Source organism: Dicentrarchus labrax, unplaced genomic scaffold (assembly GCF_905237075.1).
Source record: "Dicentrarchus labrax unplaced genomic scaffold, dlabrax2021, whole genome shotgun sequence".
In the NCBI taxonomy this organism is placed as follows: Eukaryota; Metazoa; Chordata; class Actinopteri; family Moronidae; genus Dicentrarchus; species Dicentrarchus labrax.
The window spans coordinates 5,478,898-5,501,306 of NW_026136723.1; the positions used below are offsets into that span (position 1 = coordinate 5,478,898).

At 42.3% G+C, this 22,409-nt stretch overlaps 1 protein-coding gene across 1 annotated transcript; it reads right to left on the reverse strand.

The window, feature by feature from the left end:
* Positions 1-12,406: 12,406 nt before the first annotated feature.
* Positions 12,407-15,517, reverse strand: LOC127358040 (thioredoxin-interacting protein-like). The gene is made up of 6 exons (XM_051390907.1): positions 15,120-15,517; positions 14,734-14,809; positions 14,480-14,627; positions 14,033-14,392; positions 13,638-13,940; positions 12,407-13,551 (listed from the first exon to the last, which is right to left on the reverse strand). Exons 1-6 carry the CDS (start codon positions 15,373-15,375, stop codon positions 13,504-13,506), a joined length of 1,191 nt encoding a protein of 396 aa, XP_051246867.1. The 5' UTR covers positions 15,376-15,517; the 3' UTR covers positions 12,407-13,503.
* Between the last annotated feature and the right edge of the window lie 6,892 nt (positions 15,518-22,409).

The following is a 22,409-nucleotide window of genomic DNA, read 5'->3' on the forward strand; positions in this document are numbered from 1 at the left end:
ATCTTTCATTCTAATTAGATTTTGAACATGAACCGGTCTCAGCCTGTGAAAACCGATTTGTGCTTCTAGACGAGCTCAGACTGGGCTTGAGACCTTGAAAGAAATTTTAACAGAAAACCTGCAGAGCAACAAACTGGAGGTTGGGTTTGAAAGAAGTGAGCATTGGGTTCTGATGAAAAAAAGCTAATGGTTGCATTGTGGGAAATGTAGGATCCAGTATTTTTTGGAGCTTAAAGCTACAGTAGGTAGTTTTTATATAAATATACTTTGTGTCATATTTGCTGAAACTTTCACTATCCTGACAGTAGTACACAAGACAGATAATTTGTGAACAAATCAGGTTCCTCTGGTTCGTCCTAGTGCTCCTAATGGTATTTTTAAGAATCTACCGGACCTAAGCGAACCACCAACAACCAATCAGAGCTGAGAGAGATAGCTGATTGTTGAGGCTCAGGATATCTTCAGATAGATTTTGACCAATCTTGTCAGTCGCCCAACTTTATGAAAGTGCAGTAGGAAATGGCTGGAGCTCACTCTAACGCTGTAAATATTTTATATTCATACAACAGAATAAGGTTCCACAGTTGTTTCCATCGGGCTGTAAATGTTGAACTGTGATACAGGTCTTGAAGTTAACAGCTTCAAATTCATTTTGAAAGTTCAGTTTTGAAGTTCATTCTTGTGCTTGGTAATGAGAACATCAAATTCACTACAAGGTGTGTGGATCCTACACCAACCACTAGGTGGCAGGGCAAGGCAATGATACATTTTATTCCAGGAGTCAGAGGCCTGAAGGAGTCAGTTGTGTTGAAAGCCACTTGTTTCCTCTTGACTCACAGAGCTTTCTGAATGTTGAAACCTCCAGTGAAACCAGGGTTAATAAGATCTGGAGCAGGGCAACCCAATTCATTTTTTACATTTTTTAAAATGCTGCTACAAATACCACTGTGGCCTCTTGTTTGTTTCTTTGGCTACGTTCACACTGCAGGCCTTAGCACTCAATTCTAACTTACTGCTCAGGTCTGATTATTTAGATTAGCATTATTTAACATTTAACATTATTTTTTAAATGTGGCCGTTATCAGATTCCAGTGTGAACAGGTACGGAACTGACCTGCATGCCCCAAAGAACAATAACACATCATATAACGTCAGCACCCTGTCAGAATGAAGTAAACATGGAGGCCACTGAAGACAGTGTGTACAGTTTTATTTAAAGGCTGGATGTGCATTAGAAGCCGGTTCGTTTGTGAGCAGATGAGGAGAAAGCAGGACAATGTGGAGCAACACACATTATTGTTCCAAGCTGAGTCTTAATATATGTCTGGAAGGAATCTTTTAGTCAAAGCTGCAGTAGGTAACTTTTATAAAAGTAATTTTTTGTCACATTTGCTGAAACTTTCACTATATCCTGACAGTAGAACATGAGACAGATAATCAGTGAAACAATCAGGTTCCTCTGGCTCCTCCTAGTACTCCTAATGGGATTTGCAAGAATCCACCGGGCCTGAACGAAAACAACCAATCAGAGCTGAGAAAGATATAAAGACACTTTGGGTTGGAAGCTTAAAGACAGTTCATTGTTGAGTCTCATTCCCAGGGTCCCAAAGCATCTGTATTTGACCCCCTAACAGTCAACTATCTTCCTTTGCTCTGATTGGTTGTTTTCATTCAGATTTTGTTTCCCCATCTCATCAGTTTTCACTCATGACAAAGTGAAAACAGGATGTTGTGAAAAGAAAGTCTGGTGTTAAATAGCTTTATCGATAAATCCTTACAGCCATAGGTTTGAATGAATGACAAGTGCATGTGTTACCGGAGTACAACTGGACAGCCTTAACCTCCACATCTCCTGGAGGATACCCTCCCACACTAACTCAAACACACTGCTGACCGGCGGGTTGCAACCCTGGACAGTACTAAACATGGCACTACTGTGCTGCAGTTTGAATTCAGTAAATGCCATTGCTGCCTCAGCAGCCCTCAAGTGGCTCCCACACACACATACATTTTCCAAAAAGTGATTCAAACACAGCTGATATCATGTGGGCTGCAAAAGGGCTGAAAGCAGCACTCCCATTGTCCTTCCTGCACACAGGGTCAGGGTATCAGGGGTCAGCCGTTTCTTGACAAACGGAACTGAAAGTCTTTAAATTATAAAAGTAGAGATCTCCCCCTCCCAAATCTTTTTTCTGTCTCAGTTGGACAGCTGTCCTGTGTTGCAAGTCCACTCGGATTCTCACAACTGAAGCTGTACAGCACACACACAGTCACAGACAGACACACACATCTACTAACTAACTAACAGGATGATATTATTATTATTAAAAACATGGCTTCCAACAAGTGCTAGCGAGCTGCACACAGGCTCACAGCTGCTGTCGGCCATTTCTACATTCATACACACCATCCTGACTGAGTTTATTCACACTAACCCAAAAGAGGTTATTGATTTTTACAAGCACACCCTTTAATAGCTAAAGTTGAGATTAGTTGAGTTGAGGTGAGTTATGAAAGAACAAAATGCATTGCAGAAGGACACACAGATGTCAGAAAGAGTCCATATATACATCTAGAACAACACTGGCAGATTCATGTTGGACATTTAGATAGCAGCTATATAGATAGAAAAACAGGTGCTGACATGCGTATGAATTAATGATCCGTTGTTTTTACTGGAAGATCTGTAACTGTGTTAAGTTGTTTGATGTGATTTTGAGTTATATCCCCCCCCCCAGTCGGTTGATTAACAAAGCCATTACTTAGGTAGCAACTTATACAGGAAGGGTGTACTTGCAAAACTCAGTGTCTGTTCCTCTGGTTATATAACCGTGGAACCAGGAGTTACAAGATTTCAACTTGATTGGGATAATGAATAAAATCTTAATATAACACAATTCTGCTCCTCTGTTTAAGTTTATTTATTACAATTATAAAATCATCATCTGTTTATTATTGAAGGCGGAAGTTGTGTTATTTTTAAATGCGTGTGGAAATGTTCTTTGCAGCTCTTTAGCCGCTACTTTTGGAATGGTTGTGTATGGGAAGTCTTTCTGGGCCACGTGTCATGAGACCACTGAGTCAGATCAGATCCACAGCTGGTCTCATCTGATTCTCAGTACAGGAAGCAAGTGATTTTCAAAATGGTCAACTGTTCCTTTATCAATTCCTTTCTCTGCATTTGTGTCCAAACAATGTATGGTTTACAGATCAAGGCAGGGACAGACATGCAGTCTGGGATAACTCCAGGTGCCATACACAGCAGCCATTAAACATCTTCAAGTTGTGCGTCTTTACTGTGTTTCCAGTTAAACATGTTGATGAAGGCTCTGTACACTTTGGAGCCTTGCAGAAACACAAACAGCTGCACCTCTGTGTCTCTCTGTGTGTGCAGCACGAAAACACATTACACAACACAAAGGCTGATCATGTGACCTGCTGAAGTGTGTCTGCAAACAGCATGTCTGAGGATGGCGGTGTTCCTTCGGTACAGTGTGTGACAGTAGGCGGGCTCTGCACTCAGAGGAACACAGTTGAATGTGTGGAACGTGACGTTCTGTGACTGTTTACCCTCAGATCTGCATCAAGGACAACCACGCAACGGCTGGAAGACATCGCACATTCAGAGGACACCGCAGAGTTATAGTGTTTTTAACTCCACTGTGGGCTCCCACAAGCATGTCAAGAACCACAGCCTGCCTGAATGAAATGTACCCAGAAGCACTGTGTGAATGAGGCTGCAGCTGTCACCACTGACTCTGTCTCTTCTCCGTTGGGTTTTGGCTTTGTTTGTGCACCTTTGAGTGAACCTGTGTGCATCTAGTAGTTCTATTTCATACATAGTAGGCTATCTAACAGGCTTTTACCACAACTCACAGATCTTTGCACTAGGGATGTGCATCTCTACCACTGAGGCTAAGGTGATATGTACCTCGATACATAGCCTATAATCCGATACATTAAAGATACATATGACATAATTATGATAGGATTCACCCCTATTGGGATGCAGTGTAGGACTGCTGTTTGAGGGGCGAAAAATGTTTCTGCTCGTTCCTCATGTCTATAAAATAAAGCATAAGGCCTCTACATATAAATATATCAGAGTTTACAGATTCAAAGTTAGAAACAATGCATCCCAAGTTCATCCCAAACTGTATCCGGTCCTTTTATGCTGGTGCACTGACACATGTGTGAATCAAATGGCATGCCCTATAAAACAGTGCTGCACCTGTCACTCGGCTCCATTGTTCCCTCCTTAAGTACACAGCACTCAGCGAAACCTCCTGTTGTAGTCTTTCATTACCTGTTTCAGCCTGCTGACTCCCTCCACTTTAACCAGCACAGGAGGATATGACTGGATACCCCAAGTACCACACCATTATTCTTAGTCTTTGAAAGGCTATACCGGGCTTTGTTTTAAATCTGTCAAGAGCCAACCATGTAATGCTAACTTCTCAGGAAGTGGGCTAAAAAACACTCCAAAATGAGGCTGAATGTTAGCAAAAGGACATCTGACCTCTGATCTCAGGATATCTGAATAAAGTTTCTCAGATGAGCACACAGTGGCCCCACTGCGTCGGCTACAATCCCCTTCTTAACTGATGTCAACCGCTCTAGGACAGCCACACAACGGGACTTATTTAGGCAAGAGGTGGTATTGACCTGCTTTTATCAGAGCAGACAGCCTCCATTTCCCAACCTATATAGGAAATAAGTGCTCTTACTTGAATGACCTGCTGATCTTTGCTAATAAACAGGGCAGTGGTTGGTTGGAGGGAGGGAGGAGCTGGGAGGTGCTTGAGGTCAGGTGGAGGTCCTCCTGTCCTCATGGAAAGACTTGTTTTGCAGTTAGTTTGCTGAAGGTGCAGCCAGACATTCCACACTCCCACAGTTGGTTTACTTCTCTCCCTCTCTCTCTCTCTCTCTCTCTCTCTCTCTCTCTCTCTCCCTCTCCCTCTCCTTTTCTCTCTCTCTCTCTCTGTTGTTATCACAGGCCCTTACATGCACACACACACATACACGACACACAAGTTCGGCACGGTCTTCCACTTCACTTTGGTTCAGGCCCCACTGCTGTGTGTGCAAAACAACTTGTTTGTGATGCATGTTCCATCTTGTTTTACTGTGTTTGGCTGTTTTGGTCAGTTGAAGAAGCTACATGTGAATACCACCTCTTGTACACAGGGTGGAGGAGCAGTGTGTGCAGGCGGAGGAGCAGTGTGTGCAGGTGGAGCAGCAGTGTGTGTGCAGGCGGAGGAGCAGCAGTCTGTGCAGGCGGAGGAGCAGTGTGTGTGGACGGGGCGTGGCTGGTCTCTGACCTGTTGGTCCAGTTGGCAGTTGGATGAATGGGTGTATCAGTCTGAGCATGCTCAGTCAGTGCAAATTGTTGATGTTATTGACTTGAGAGAGAACTGCCCTCCGGCTAGAGATAACAACCAGCTTTGAATAAACTCACACTAATGATAAAATCCTTCTCCTCACCTACAAAGCTCTTCATGGTCAGCCCCCTTCATATCTTAAAGAGCTCATAGTACCCTATTACCCCTCTAGAACACTACGTTCTCTGAATGCTGGGCTACTTGTGGTTCCTATAGTCTCTAAAAGTAGAACAGGAGCCAGAGCCTTCAGTTACCAAGCTCCTCTCCTGTGGAACCAGCTTCCAGTTGTGGTTCGGGAGGCAGACACCCTCACCACATTCAAGAGTAGGCTTAAGACATTCCTCTTTGATAAAGCTTATAGTTAGGGCTGGATCAGGTGAGTCCTGAACCATCCCTTAGTTATGCTGCTATAGGCCTAGACTATCGGGGGATTTCCCATGGTGCACCGAGCTCCTCTCTTCCTCTCTCTTTCTGCACTCATTCATGTTCCATTAATGCATGTTACTAACTCCACTTCTTCCCCGGAGTTCTTGTGCTTTCTCGTCTTGCAGGTTCTCATGGATCCTGGTGGAGCCTCCTGCCATGGTCCTGCTTGACTGCCATTGCCAATACTGTTGTTGCTGTGCACCTGTCTGTCTGTCTGTCTGTGTCTCTCTCTCTCTCTCTCTCTCTCTCTCTCTCTCTCTCTTTCACCCCAACTGGTCGAGACAGACGACCACCCACCTAGAGCCGAAGGATCTGTCCTAGGTTTCTGCCTTTTAACAGGCAGTTTTTCCTTGCCCTTGTCGCCAAGGTCTTGCTCATGGTGGTACTGTTGGGTCTCTGTAATTAATGTTATAAGGAGTTCGGTCTAGACCTGCTCTATTTGAAAAGTGTCCTGAGATAACTTCTGTTATTAATTGGCGCTATACAAATAAAATTGAATTTAATTGAATTAAAAAAATAAAATTCTGTATTATTCCTTTATTTTTTTCCACAGAGATAAATCAGACAAACTTTGACTGAGATATCACTGTATCAGCTGTGAATACTGAACCATAAAAACCTCTTTTTCACATGTCAGCAAGCTTGTCCAGTCCTGTTTTTACAAACTGAAAAACAGGACTGTTTTACCACATCAGTTTTAACTTTCACAGATGCAGATATTGTTCTGTATGCCTTTAAGGTTTTCAGTTTAAGGTGGACTGCCTAAAACACTCCAAAATCAACTTTACTGAAATGTAAAGAAATAGAGGGGTCAGATATTATATATATATACTATGTGTATGGACTCTGGTAGGGACACCTTTCACAGAAATCAGACTGAAATTCCAAAAGTGAAAGTATCCCCGGCAGCAGCGAGCAGAAAGTCCCTCATGCCTGAGCTCACCATAGCCATAAAAACATACTTCCTCCAGAGGATGCTGACATGCCCTGCCTGCATGCCCCGCACGTGAACAGGGACTTCAGCCAATCACAGAACGCATGGCAGCAGACTTCAGCCAATCGGTGCTCTGCGGGTTTTCTAGGAGTGTCATGAAGAGGGGAGTGTGTTTTTGTGGAAGGAGTCACAGCAGAGAGAAAGAGAAGTGGGGGAACTTTTGAGAAGCAGTGATGATGTGATTGTGAAGACAGAATGAAAACTTTCATAGTTCCCACGTCTGTGTTCTCAGTGTCTTTAAATCATAAATCATAAAGTCAGAGTTCTGTTATATAATCGGACATGAACACTACTCTGTTTGAACTTGAGCTCCTTTCTGTGGCTACATGGCATGCTACTGTGTCTGAAAGAACTAAGTCAAGCAGCTTCTCTGTGTCTCTCAGGACACCACTGATGTCTTTGATATGGTGGAAATCTGAGCGGTGGATCTGGATCAGCTTGTAACTCGATAGTCTCTCGGTAAAGAATAGCATGGCAGTATGCCAGAGTGTGGAACGATAGGCAGACATTTTGTCCTCTAAATCTTAAGTTCTTATGAAGCATCACAGAATGTGTTGCTTTTAGACTGTTCTTGACTCGTCATCTGATCAGTGTATCTGAGTAAAATATGCTTTTAACTCAATTCAAATAATTCAAATACAGGTATCACTAGAATAGGTTCCTAGTCCAGAGATCCTCAAACTTTTTCAATAAAGAACCCCTTTGAAATATTCTTACTGCCTGTTTACCCCCTGGCCAACCCATCTAGTGAAACTTTCAGCAAATATGACAAAAGGTTATTTTTATGAAAGTTATCAACTGCAGCTTCACATTGAGTTGCTTGTTTATTTCATTAAATGGCATCATTTTCAAGGAATAAAGTGTAACAGCTGGGTTTTTACAGACATTCTATTCTCATGTGTGTGTTTATGATAAGCATATTTTTGTCATAGCTAACCTCAGGCTCATGACCAGACTTGCTAAGTAAGAACAACGAAACCTTCTGTGGTGAATCACAGCCCCCACTGAGGGAACAAACAGAGGGAGGGTGAGGAAATATAGATGGAGGAAACCAGCTCAGAGGCTGTTTGTGTGTGTTGTGTGTGTGTGTGTGTGTGTGTGTGTGTGTGTGTGTGTGTGTGTGTGTGCGTGTGCATGTGAGAGAACATGCAGTACCTGAATGCTAACCCTCGTGAACAACTGCTTCAGCCAAAGAGGAAACGAGTGCTCTGCCGCCTCAGCCAATCACAGGCCATGTCTGAGGACAGAGCGAGGCATGCAACATGCTGGTATCAAAAAACATTACAGTAATGATGATGTTAATCCCCACGCTCTCACACCTTAATTATGAGAGCCTGTTGTGTCAGGTTTATTTAAAGAGCTCAGAATTATACCCCAAAAGGAGTCTTAAAGAAAGGACAAGGTGTGTCCCTGCTGTTTTAGAATAATGTACGCGTAATATGCACCCCCTTATGTAGATATTAACATGTAGGATTATGGTATGCATGGTAGCCATGTGGTCTGAGAGGACGTCAGTTTCTACTGTCAAACTATCCAATACATATCAAAGAGAGCTTCTTCAACAACAACTCTTTTTAAACAAAGACTGGACCCTAGTCACTCTACCCATCCTCAGCTGCAGGGGAAGGGAGAAATCCAGAGAGGGGGTATATGGAAAAACCATAGACTGTAAAAAACATGGACGGTGAGGTCACCCATGGGTTTCTGAAGAGCTGTTGTTGCTGTCTGATCGTCGCAGTCCTGACTCTGCTGGCTCCCAGCTAATCCAAAAATGGGCACAGAGGTGGAGTGTGGGTGGAGCTGAGGCTGAATGAAGCCTGGTTCCTGATAACAGCCGACTGTGATGGCACTCACCTTATTATGCATAACTTTAAGCCTTAATATAATTTAAATGGGTGAGTTCTATAGAAATTCACCCCACCACAACGTGGTGAAAAACAGAGAGGTGGAATTATTGGATGTAATTTATCAGTGAAGACTGCCTTTAATAGTAGTAGTCATGTTTTCACTTGTATTGCAATTATTTAACGTCAACAGAGTGAGAAAAAATTAAGAAAAAGAAAAACATTATACTGCTGTAAATTCAATAATTAGAAAAGTCTGTGGAATAATAAATAATAAAGATATGTTCAACTGGGGTTTACTCTCAGACAAATGAAAAGTTAAGAGAAGAGAATCTAATAGAATGGCTGGCACTGTGTCAGTGGGGCTTACAAGCAGAATTATATATAAGGTTTAGGCTCTAATATATACAGTATACACTTTAATAACTCACATTTCATGTTGTGTCGGTTATGTAATATTGTTTTGCACAATGCTTCAGATGTAATGGAACACTAAAGAGGATCAGTTTCTCCTCCATGTTAGTCCTTCTTGGAAAGCAGATGGACAGTGGACATGTGTACAGTATTTTCCACACGTCAGTCAAACAGACACTGGGCATCACACTTGCCCTACATGTGACTCTCTCCCCCCCCACTATCTGGCAGCAACAACACTTGGAAACTTTTGACACCTGTTCTTGTTTATGTGTATATGCTACGTTACATATTTACAAGGACAACACACAACACAACAAGGACAAGACTGCATCACTGCCAAATGTATTAAACGTTCAATAAGTCATTTCTGTTGCTAGGGGGTCTTCCATCAAAACAATAACAAAAGACAAAGTTTGATGAGGTGGTAAAGTAGTGTGGGATCATGGGAGTTGTTGTCTTCACCACCATTACCATCACTGCAGTCAGCTTCTCCCGGTTAGGATTCCTCAACTACATATAGAACATAGCTCTAGAGACATTTTATCTGGACACAGTGTTTTAGGAACACAGCAGATTATAGTATTTTGGAAAGGCCGGGGAAGCCACATATGCTGGGTAGAGCATGGGAGGGAGGAGGGGGAGGAGGAAGAAACATGCCAGTGTGAACTCCACAAAAGGAGAGGATGCATTACACTAAATGGGTGTGTGTTTAAAATAGTGTCAAATTCCAACTGAATTTTGAGTTAAATCTTTGGATAAGAAGATATGATTGGAGCCTGAAATGGTTATTGCACCCAGTGTACACATACTGACAATTTAGTGATCTCAGAACTGTACTAGTATGTATAATATGTGCTGGGGTTCATCCTCTGGGGAGCAGGACTGAGCTCAGTAAACTGCAGTAGTAAAATTTACTTTTTGTCATATTTGCTGAAACTTTCACTATATCCTGACAGTAGACGGATAATCTGAGAAATGGCATCCTAATGGCATTGTCAAGAATCCACCAGGCCTGGATGAAAACAACCAATCAGAGCCAAGAAAGATAGTTGATTGTTGAGTCTCATTCTCAAGGTCCCAAAGCATCTGTATCTCATGTACTACTGTCAGGATATAGAGAAAATGTCTGTAATAATTTTTTTTTAAATAAAATGACCTACTTTAGCTTTAATACATGTCTGGAGGGGATCTTTAATGATCATGAATATCCACACTCATGGCCATTCTTGGGCCGTGAAGCAGCTCTCCAGCCTACCACAGTGAAGATACAGGTCTGGAGCAGCAGCCCCTGCCACAGAGTGACTCACAGATAAACAGTTTCCTTATCGGTTGCACTCAGCAGTTACCAGACGTCAGCAGTGGAGAGCAGAGGACATACTTTGAAAGAGAAAACAGCCATGCTCAGGCCCAACAACAGGAACGCTGGCTGGATTTCCCCATCTCTAAATGGTTCAGTCCTAATGCTCATGTGTCCTGCAGGCAACAGTGTGCACCCTTTATAGGCTAAAAGACCTGCTATAACATATCTGTCAAATAATCAAAATTAGAAATTCCACATCTTGCTGAAAAGCTCTGCAAAATGATCCCTAACTGATATCTTAAAGCTGGTTTCTTAACGTCATAGCAAGCTAGAACACTGGGACCATGAAAAAACTGATGCATGATCTGGTGGTCCATGACGTTCAGGGTGGTTCAGGGTGAGAGGGTAGCTGGGGTGGGGCTGTTATTTCTTCCTTTCTGTCTACTTGGGAAAATGTGGTTAATGCATGGGAGATTGAGCTAGCATATATTTGCTTGTCTGTGACTTGTGACCCCATCCCTAGAGGGCTGCATTCTAATACATGAAAAAAGTCCTTTGTTCATAATACCACGCAGATCCAGTATATTCGAATAAATATCTATCAATTAAAAACCCCAGGGCAACTCCTGGAAATATGACCAGCACTGGTGAGGCTCAGTGAGCTGCTGATGAATGGAATTTGATTGTTTCTGCTTTTGCTAAAAGCACTTGAAAAATGACATTATACAGCTTTCACTCTATGAAAGAAACAGACCGAAACTGAGAAGACACCCAGACTATCACATGGACCGTTTTTTACTCAAAGCAGCAAAACTCAAATTCCTTTCACCCTCCATATACTGAGGCAGAAAACTCAGACATAGATAATATCATAACCTATGCAAATAAAACTGCAAGTATCACCACGGCTAGATCCCAAAAGAGGTAAGAGGGAAATGATTTGTGATTTGAGTGAGTGAGCCACCTCAACAGGCAGAAACAACAATCCATAGAAACACTCCTCTGACTGAGTTCTGTAGAAACCAACATGTTAATTCCTCAATCAGCAGGGTCAAAACACTTATTAGGGGGACAGTATAATGTGTCCCACAAGCTGGCCCAGAGGAAGCGGCCTGGCATGCATAAATCTGATATATAACAATATAAGTGAACTATATATAGTGCATGGCAGTACGAGTGGGCCATCTTGCTTCCTCCTCACCGCTGTTAACATGGGCAGGATGTTTACAGCCGCAGCAACAACCATGTCAGCGTTTTCTCCTGAGTTCCGACCACGGTTATTATAGTTCACTAAAACTTAACCAAACCTAGGGGTGAAAGAACAATTTAGTTAAATGGTAAATGGACCTGTACTTGTATAGCTCCTTTCTAGTCTTCCGACCACTCAAAGCACTTTTACACTACGTGCCACATTCACCCTTTCACACACATTCACTCAGTGATGGCAAAGTCCATCGAACAGAAACTAATGCATTCATGCACATTCACACACTGATGATCAGCAACCAGGAGCCGGGGATTGAACCTCCCGATTAGGGGGACGACCCGCTCTGCCTCTGCGCCACAGCTAACTGAAACGAAGATAAAAACTAGACAATATTGTGTGCTTGAAAATAAATACAAAATATAAAGGGAATGTCTTTAGTTTTAGTCTCTCAATTTGTTCAAATGTGTCTGTGTTGTAATACCTGTCAAAATATTATTACTATTATAACAATAAAAACTGAAACCGCTAAGCACTAAACATTGTTATTCTAATCATTCATAATAACGCTGGTTCCAACCACACTTGGTAGCTTTTTCAAACATCTGAGTATTGACAGTCACAAGTAGGGAACGCAGTGATTATATTTTTCATTAGATTTCTCAATTTAAATATGTTTAGTTTCAATGTTTTTCAAAATATCTTTTCACACTTCTTCGTTTTACTCAACTATAATAACCTCGTAGGGAACCCTGAAAAGTACAATTGAAAATGAAAACCTTCCATTCAGTAAGCTGCTCCCATAGGCTGAACCAGAAAGGAAAAAGCAGACACACTGGATATTATCAACATTTCTTTAATAAAAAACAACTAACCCATAGGGTTTCATACAAAAAATACTCGTTATAAGTATCAAAGTTGCAATGCAAGCACACTTTCTCACAAATCAGTCTTTAACAGTGATTTTCTTTACGCCCTGAAAGAACAGAAGTTGTGGAACCGCCACGGTGGAGCGCTCACAGTGAAACGTCATCAGATCAGACACAATGATTATCCTCACATAAGGCGCGTTCCATTATATCAGATTGTGTATGAATCGTGTTTGGCCCTTATTTCAGCCAATCACTCAAAAGTGGGAATCGGAAATCCAATGCGAGGTTCCAACGTGTTCGGAGTGTTTCACCAACAGAAAAGTCACTCGTCACATAGCAAAACATTGTTCAAACAAAACAGAGACAGAAACTCTTGTAGGCAGTACTAGAGCAAAATGCATCAATGAAAAAGTGCAATAAAACCAAGGAATAAAACACATTTTTCTCAAACACTGGTACATACGAAAATCTGGATGCTGCACAAAGTTCTGTTAGCATCAAAGGAAGGTTATTCTACATGCAGTAATTCTCAAAGGCAACCACATTCCTGACAACTTATAGCAACATAAAGTGGACTAAATGGATGGTTCCTCTAGTGAGTTCCCTTTAAAATACAGGGTTTGACTGGAATGACACAGCATCATGAGGAATAGACGAACCCCAAAAAAAGCTAAGATGTCAAAGCAGGCCTGGGGGGCTGACTCGTACAATGCTTGGCCCCAGTAACAAAGTCATATAAAGTGGCTGTGAATGGACAGTGAGGCCCTGACAGTTTGGGTCTCCGGAAAAGGGACAGCTTATTCGGAAATGTATCGCACCACAGGCTCTGTGGCTCGACCTCAAGGTCCGAGACCTGAAGAGCACTGGGAGGAAGACTCAGGATCAGAGCAGGTGATGAAGCACAGTGATAGAACAGGAAAGCTCTTTCTGTCCATCTCCACAGTCCTGGCTTTACTTCTCCATCCAACACATCTCCTCTGGAGTTTGGACCTTCTGCTCCTTTTTAAGTGCCTAAACGAATGGTCCCTGAGAGCTGGACCACAGTTCTAGAATCCCTGCTGGACTTCAGCAGACCGGCAGCATGCGGGCGTTGCCGTTGTACTCCTCCTCAGTCTGAAAGAAATTATAGTTTTATTAGATTTCCACTTAATAAGACAAGATTATTTTCATATTAACTTGTCCTGGGTTGAGACGCCTACCTCAGTGTATGCAGGAGGTGGCGGGAACGTGAAGGCTGGGACGTTCATGAAGATTGGGCTGTCATCTGCATCAAAGTCATCCAGGAGCGGTGTGAGGGGCTGGTCCAGGCGGCAGTCGCGGGTGATGTCGCAGTAGCTTGGGGGCTCGGAGGGCATCCTGAGGGACACCCAGCTCTGGGAGGCGTTGCTGACTGAACCCTCCTGGCTGCTCACACTGTTGCTGCGGCTGCCCAGACCAGCAGTCCCGATGACCAGAGGCAGCTCCAGGATCAGCTTCTCGCTTCCAGGAATGTGGATGTAAATCTGGCAGAGAGGATCATGGGCATGAGACATTAACACTGATGTTCAATTCTTAAAACAGTCATAAATCTCTGGCTACACAACTGGAGGCTTACCATCAGAGCGTACTCCACGCGGATGATGTTACAGCCCAGCATGGATGGTTTGATCTTTGGCACCCTGATGCTCTTTCCCTGCCAGGCGTCGCACATGCCAGAGATAATATGGTTCCCACGCACTGAGGACAGCTTCTGACGGAAGACCTTGGTGCGCCCGTTGGCCTGATAGGTGTGTTTTGCAATGATGGCGGCCTTGGGCACCACAATACGGGAGCAGGTATTCTCAAACTTTGCATTGATGCAGATGTCTTCGCCTTCACAGAAGCCGCGGCGGTCAATCTTCGCATTCAGCGATACCTGGCCGTCTGGGATGAACATGCAGGTGACTTTCTTCTCCTTCATGCCGCCTGTGGGAGACTGAGGGGACACAGGAAGGTTAGACTTACGTCGAACTCCAGCACGTATTGAGCTTTAAGGCTTGCTGTTGAGTGTCAGTGAACTCACCAGAAGGTCTGGGGTGTTGACATCCAGGGGCTCCTCCACCTCGAAGGGTTTCTTGCACTCGAGGGTGGGCTGCTGCGGCCTCTCCAGCATTGCCTTCACATAGTAATGAACATAGCCGAACTTCCCCTTGTACGATGACACCAACTGCCTGCAAGAACACGTGTGAGAAGAATTAAAACCAAAAGTATTCTATGGAAATACAATGGAAAACCAAAGAGCAAGTAATGTTATTAAGTAAATAGATGCTGCCTTACCCTTGCTGCGGGAGCTCAAATCCAAAAGTGTACTCATATTTGTTGCCAGGCCTCAAGACGACTGACCCATCGGAGTCTGAAAAGAGGAAAGTAAATATGCAATGTTAAGTAACAGAAGTTGCCTGGGGTAGGTTTGACTGCAGTCTGTTGTGAGGCTGGATGCCACTGACAGCAATAAATCAACTGTAGGAGACTCCCTCCAGTCTGCTCTAACAGGGAAGTTCCATTCTGAGAGAGCACTGTCATTCCTCAGACTCAGAGTAATGAGCTTCCATTACAACACCACACTAGCAACTCATTCTACTGACAGTACCAAAGCCGTGCTAAGTTGTTACAAAAGATAAAGTTGGCAGAGGAAGATAATGTGACAAAGTCAGTGTCCGTACCTGTGGGCTGCTCGTCCAGTCGCAGAACCTCCTCATATCGGAGGTACTCGGCCTCCTGTCGGCACCGCTGCTTGCCTTTAGCGTACTCCACTTTGGCGCAGCCCAGACCCAGAACCCTCACTGCGGACACACGCGTCGCCTCATTCACCTCCACTTCCACCCTGCCGGACACCTTGTCCCCGCCGCAGTAGAAAGTCTTGCTGGGGTCCGTAAAGACAATCTGGAAGGATTTGACTCTCTTCGTCATAGCCACCATGACTGCTTATTATGGATATCCGATAGAAAGGTAAAAAAGACCTGAATGTGTAACGTTTAGATCTGGTTGATTAAACCGCTGAGGAGCGATTGCTCGTTTGAGGAAGCGATAGCTTCCACTTTTCGTCTGCTGTAAACAAAGAGAACAGTGCTGCTTTTATATGACGAGCGTCGGCTGGGCATGAGGAGCCAGGATGAACAGCGTGGCTCAGCGCGTGCACAGCGCTCCTATTGGTGGAAAATCTTTGTTTGTGTCGGCTCTAGCCAATCGGCGCCCGAAAGAGACGCGTGGACACCGCATGGCTGCGAGAATGTAGAGCGTGCTCAGCAGATGTGAGCACAGGAAGTTGAAGGTGGAGACAGAGAGCAGTACATTTGTAGTAAACAGACGGAAAACAGGGAAGGGTTAGTGGATATGATATATCATGAGTCATTACACTTGAAGTGTTTAATAGTTACAGACACTGATACTGGAAACCTACCTGGTGTCCCCTGGCTTGGGCTGGACAATACCACAAATACATACAAAAGATTGAATATAACAATTATAAATAATATCTAAAAAATGGCAGTGTTGGCTACTGTATGAAAATGTATAAGAAATATTATGGTCCTCTTTATGCCATTATTAGAGATTTCTCAGTAGAAAGATGACAGTAGGGTCCCCGGTCAGACTTGAACCTCTGTTAGAGACACATAAACCTCCAAAACAATGTCTAGGTAGGGCCACAGTTTTATTTGCTATGTGTACATTTTATTACATTTATCAATTATTCACCCAACTCTGACTCACTATTAGCCTAATATATTAGCCAACCTAATCCCCTAAAACTGTGGTTCCCAACCTTTTTCTTCAATCATTCGGTAGACTGACAACCCCTGACCCAGTGACATATTTGATAAATATTTCATATTATATTCAAAAGTGCAGGAAGTTTGAGTAAAACTGGTGATTTGGATGAATTTTGAGCAGATTTCTTTTCGTATTTTTATAATAACAATTATACAGACTTTATAGGCTTCTTTTTTGACAAATTCAGTGTTTTCTTGTTCCTGATGCTTGGCCATTGTTCTGTTATACAATTTACTTTACATTTACATTTCTTCACAGAAGTTAACCAAATGAAGAGATATAGGGCCTACTGTGTTTTCTAGCATTTGATTCTTAAAATTTAAGAAGGCCTGGTGACCCTCCATAAAGCTTTGGTGACCCTTAGTGGGGGTCCAGACCCCTAGTTTGGGAGCCACTGCCCCAAGAGTTTTTCATATGTTGTGGGAAGATTGCATTTGTATTCAGCATATTAGACAGAATGCTGGATTGTTCCTGGAAATCATTCACTGCCAATATTTTTCATTATGGTACTCCACTCACGATAAGTAATGTGTAGTTAAGGCATGTTTCAATTGAACCAATCATATCTATTTGATTAAGAATACTTAAGGTCAAGGTTATATGATAAAAGTGTCAAGCTTAACAGTTGATTCCTTGGAAAAAGCAGTGGATTAAACAATCACAACCACAACACAAGCTCCTCTCCCTACCACGTTCTGGAGCTTTTTGACTGTATCATACAGTCCACATCATAGACCTTTAGATGTCGCCTTGACTACTGCTGTTCATTGGAACGAATGCGTCAATAGAGACGCCATCTTGCAGCGGGGATCCACCCCCCTTTAATGCATTAGCGTCAATCTAGGCAAAGATCTAACAAAAGTAAGATCACCATAAATCTTCAAAATCTCGAACGATTTTTTAGTTTTTTAGTTTGTTCCAACTGACAGACATGTATTTATGATCGAGTCCAGAGACAATGTAAGCTTTTGATTTTATTATGATCTACTTCAAAATGTAAGTCTAGTACTAGTAGGTGTATGTTTTTTTTTTTCACTTAATAGTATGTGTATTTGCTTTTACACCTGTATTATACTCATATCTAATGACAATCTAAAAAAAATCAGACCTAAAGGCTTCACAGCTCAATATTTCATGCAGTACCTTTTTGACGGTCGTGCTTTTATTTTCAAAACGTCACCAAACCAACCATAGATATATACTGAAACATGAGACTGAAACAATATAATTTCATCACCAGAAATATACTTTCGTAACATTCAATATCATAAAACACATCATCACCTGTGAAATATTATCCCTTGCTGTTTGGTTTTTTCATTTCTTTTGTTCGAACATCTATAAGCAGCACAACAGTCCGGCATTTTTAGAGCTGATCTGAATGCGGGAAAACTAATTTGGCGTTTCAGATCCCCGCTCCAAGATGGCGGCAGTTTTGACGTATGCTTAGAAGCCCCAGGCGACATATAGTCAGTATAAATATATATCTATGCAGTCCACATAAGCAGGTTGAGTATTCTCAGTAGTTAAACCTCTGATTCTGAGCACCTCCTGGACTTCACATCCATGTTGACCTCAGAGGTGAGCCTGACAGTTCATTCATGACCTCAGCTGCGTTTCACAATATGGCTAGTATTATATGGGATGTGAAAGTTGGTGCTAAAGGTCCAGTGTAGGATTTAGTGGTATCTAGCAGTGTAGTAGCAGATTGTGACCCCCTCGGTTCACCCTCCCTTTCCAAGCGTGAGGGAAAAACCTACGGTGGCTGTAAAACGCGAAAGACCTGAATGGCCCTAACTAGAGCCAGTGTTGGGTTAGAGAGATAGATAGATAGATAGATAGATAGATAGATAGATACTTTATTTATCCCGAGGGAAATTCAAGCATCCAGTAGCAGCATACAAACATACATTAGACATACATTCAAATTAAAAATAACATTTAAATTAAAACAGTGCAAATGGAAGAGGAAATTGTCCATAACGGAGCTACTGGATAATAATATGACTTCATTATCCTTCTTGTTCCTTTATTATCCCCTGTAGAAGAAATTCAGAATTGGCACAGCAGCACAGGGGGAGTGTAGTGCAAAGAGAATACAAATACAATAGAATATAATAAAATAAAAATATAATGAAAACATCGAATAGAAAAAAAAAAAAATACAATAAAGTGGAAACATGCCGGTCCAACCTGGCAGACTCTGTAGAAAAGGACCTGCTCAAACAGCTCATTCTAAGGTTACAAAAACAACATTTCCTGTATTCAGTTCAATTCAGTTCAATTCAATTTAAATTTTATTTGTATAGCGCCAATTCATAACAAAAGTTATCTCAGGACACTTTTCAAATAGAGCAGGTCTAGACCGAACTCCTTTTTTCCAGGGATTATACACTAATGAAAAACTTATATATATTATATTGAATTTCTGCCAATAGATCCTCCTAAATGTTACACACAGGACCTTTAAAGGCAAACAATTACATGCCATCCACCTTCTCGATATGAACACCACACTTCCTGTATTGCAAGGCTGGTTTCCCAAATGGCTGAGGCAGGAATCTTAACTACAGGAAGCCAGAAAGCTCCAGGCTCACTGTGTGTCAACTGTGTGTGCTAATTTAATTGAAAATTTCTCTGGGAATATGCACCACTGAAGCACACTATCAGCTGACATGAACAGGGGGCGCAGTGCAGGCTGTGTATCAAGCGTGTTTGCATCAAAGTAGTGAAATTACATCATTACATTAATGCACTCCCGTCTTCTGTACAGTCTTCTTATCATTTCTTATCTTTCTTATCTTTATTTATTTTATATTTTAAGTACTTTATTCTTGTGTTTGATTTATATATTATATATTTTTGTGTGATTGTATATTTAAAGCACCATTGCACCAAGACAAATTCCTCGTATGTGTAAAAACCTACCTGGCAAAAAATCTGATTCTGATTCTGAGTCTGATTCTGAAATGAAGGGGAGGTAATATGCAGGTTACATTGTCAAGAGTAGACAGGCTATATGGGGATAAACCTCAGACAATTCCAAAACACCAGCAATGTAAAATGTCAGTTTCAAAGTGAAAATGCCAACAAAAGTCAGTAGTCAGTGGCAATATAAAACAGGGCATATAGGGCAATAAAATAGGTTTTTACAAACATTGTGAATCACCACAACAACAAGAGTTCCATGAGCATACAGTCATAAATGTTCACAAAAAATATAAGGCTGATGGGTCCAGTAGCATGCAAGATTAACTGTGGACAGATACACACAACCAAATGCATGATCCACTCCAGACTTACACCTGGCTGAGATTTTTTGGGTGCACGATAAAAGATACATATATATGATGAACAGTATATACAGCCATGCAAAAAGTAGCAATAATTCAAGGTGACTGGCTGCATGTGTGTATATACACACTGATCAGCAATAATATTGTGAGCACTGACAGGTGAAGTGAATAACACTGATTATCTGGTTATCATGGCTCCTTTCAGTGGGGGGGGATATATCAGGCAGCAAGTGAACATTTTGTCCTCAGAGTTGATGTGTTAGAAGCAGGAACAATGGGCAGTGCGAGGATTTGAGAGACTTTGACAAGGGCCACATTGTGATGGCTAGACGACTGGGTCAGAGCATCTCCAAACCTGCAGCTCTTGTGGGGTGTTCCCGGTCTGCAGAGGTCAGTACCTATCAGAAGTGCTCCAAGGAAGGAAAAGAACCGGAGAAAGGGTCATGGGGGGGGGGCCAAGGCTCATTGATGCAGGTGGGGAGAGAAGGCTGACCCGTGTGGTCCGATCCAACAGACGAGCTACTGTAGCTCAAACTGCTGAAACAGTTAATGCTGGTTCTGATAGAAAGGGGTCAGAACACAGTAACATTGTAACAATGTTACAGCTGATCAGTGTATGTTGTATATGTGTCAGCTGACCATTTTCAGTTTTGCAAAGGCAGTGTGTATTGCAGGGCTAATGTATTAGAATGCATTGCACAGCCATTTGTGTTATTTTGTCCATGCCTTGTACATCAGGATTGAGGGATTGCAACAAACACATGCAGAGGATTTTGAAATGACAGTGTTGTCACAGTAACAGTCACAGTTAGTAGAACTCCTGTTGTTGTCTTGAGGACTGGATGCAATGTTCCAGTATGCAACCTCATTCATTCCAGAGTCTGTTCTGGTCCAGAGGACATGAACATCAGTCCATCTGTGGCTCCGCCTGGCTGACTGACCACCAATAACACAAACACGTGGGTTTTCAATAGAAATATTGTAGCTAATATTCAAAATGTTTACTTTACCTCCTAGCTGTTTCTTTTGCAGGTCACGTGACACAACACATACATGGTGTCATGTGACCTGCATAGCCGACTGTTGCTGCTAAGGCTTGGACAAGAAGCTGTTTTGGGATCTGATGATATCACATTGCTCCCTTCTGTGAACTTTCACCCACTCTTTAAATTAAAACACTCTAAAGATGATATCATACCATCCGGAGAATTTCCCACCATAAAATCTTTAAAGGAATACCCTAGCCAAATACAGTCTTCATGGTCAATAATGTTTGTGTGAAGTTAATATTTATAAAATCATGATGAAAAGATGTCAAATGACCTCAAAGAGACACAAAACAACTACAGAGACACAGAGCGAACACAAACAACATCTCTAAGTGGTTTTGTGTCTCTGAGAGTTCTGGTTCACCCTCAAAATGTGACCAAGAGACACAGGATGACCACAAACAACATGGCTGCCTCATTTCAATCTTGATATGTGGGGCGGGGAACCTATTACATGTCTGTACCCAAGGGTCCATTGTCTCATAATATGTCCATGAATGTCCTGAAGACAGGAAAGAAAGAAGTGAAGGGTGGTTGTCAAAAGTTGGCAGCTTGCTTCTTCACTGAGAACAGAGGCTGTTACTGAGAATGTTCTGTCCCTGTCTGATGCTGCACTTCCTATAATTTAAACAGAGCACATGACTTTAAAGAAAGTGTAAAGAAGACAAAGATGCTTGTGTAATCAGGTGGTAATAGTTAGCTGCCATGTGGTTTCAGTTTATAGAGGAAATGTTGGAGTGAGTTGCTTAGAAGCCAGTGAACAACAGTCAGTCAGAGCAGTGAGTGAGACAGGTGCAGGTTTCAGCTCGGATGCATAGCCCACTGTTGCTGCTAAGGCTTGGACAAGAAGCAGTTTTCTCAGACCAATGGAAGAGCTCGGGGTGGGTGCTGTACCATACACACCAATGCATTGTGAGCGCCACAGGGTCATGCATATCACTACATACTGAGCATATAGATGGACAGAGGACAAGTACTCATACACAAAAGATTTCAAAATGTCAGCATTTTATATCACACATTGGGATGGAAAGGTCTGTGTGGGGACAATCTGTTGTGCCATCAAATCAGAAAAGAACCTCCAATTTAAGACATCTCCTTTAAAGGACATGAAACCTCAACTCAACAGGGGCAAGTCTGCATGCTAGTATAAACATACTGCCCCCTAGTGGAGGAAATATGCTCCTACTGTTTTACTTGGAAATGTGATGTGCCATCACCCTGGGAGCATTTCAGATAAAGCAAGCGGTGGGCCACAACCCTGAACACAACATAACCCTAATTTTAAGGACATTTTCAGTGCTGTTTTCTTTGGGCATTAAGGAGTACCTCAGCAGTAATGCTGTATGTAGGCTTTTACAAATATGGAGGTAAAATAACTGACCTTGCTGGGGGCAAAGCATCAAAGGAAATATATTTTGTGGTAATTATTTCCAGGCTTTTATTGTATACCCCTTGGAAAAAATACAGAGGTCTGGACCTTGGTGACCTCAGTGGTGGGTATGGCCATCCTCACCAGACGTGCGGGTGGTCAAAAAAATGAATGTGAAATGGTTAGCTAACTGATGTCTGATTCTATAAATGTCTCTGTTAAGAGCCCATTTTGTACAACATACTTATTTTGTGTGTAAACAGTTATGTTCATATTCATATCAGCAGCACGCAGTTGAGATGCAGTTGATTATCAGAGTAATGTGCTCTGATTGCAGAAACTAACAGCACCCTGTTTACATGGAAATGTGTGTACATTTTATGTTTAACACATTTGTGCCAAAATACTATATTTGGTATGATATGGAAATATGCCATAACATTTGTTCTGGTTGGTCTTGACATT

Coding starts and splice junctions, on each gene's coding strand:
- LOC127358040 (XM_051390907.1), bottom strand. CDS start 15,375: ATGGTGGCTATGACGAAGAGAGTCAAATCCTTCCAGATTGTCTTTACG. Junction 14,628..14,733: donor TTTGAGCTCCCGCAGCAAGG/GTAAGGCAGCAT, acceptor GTGTTCTTGCAG/GCAGTTGGTGTCATCGTACA. Junction 13,552..13,637: donor CACCTCCTGCATACACTGAG/GTAGGCGTCTCA, acceptor AATTTCTTTCAG/ACTGAGGAGGAGTACAACGG.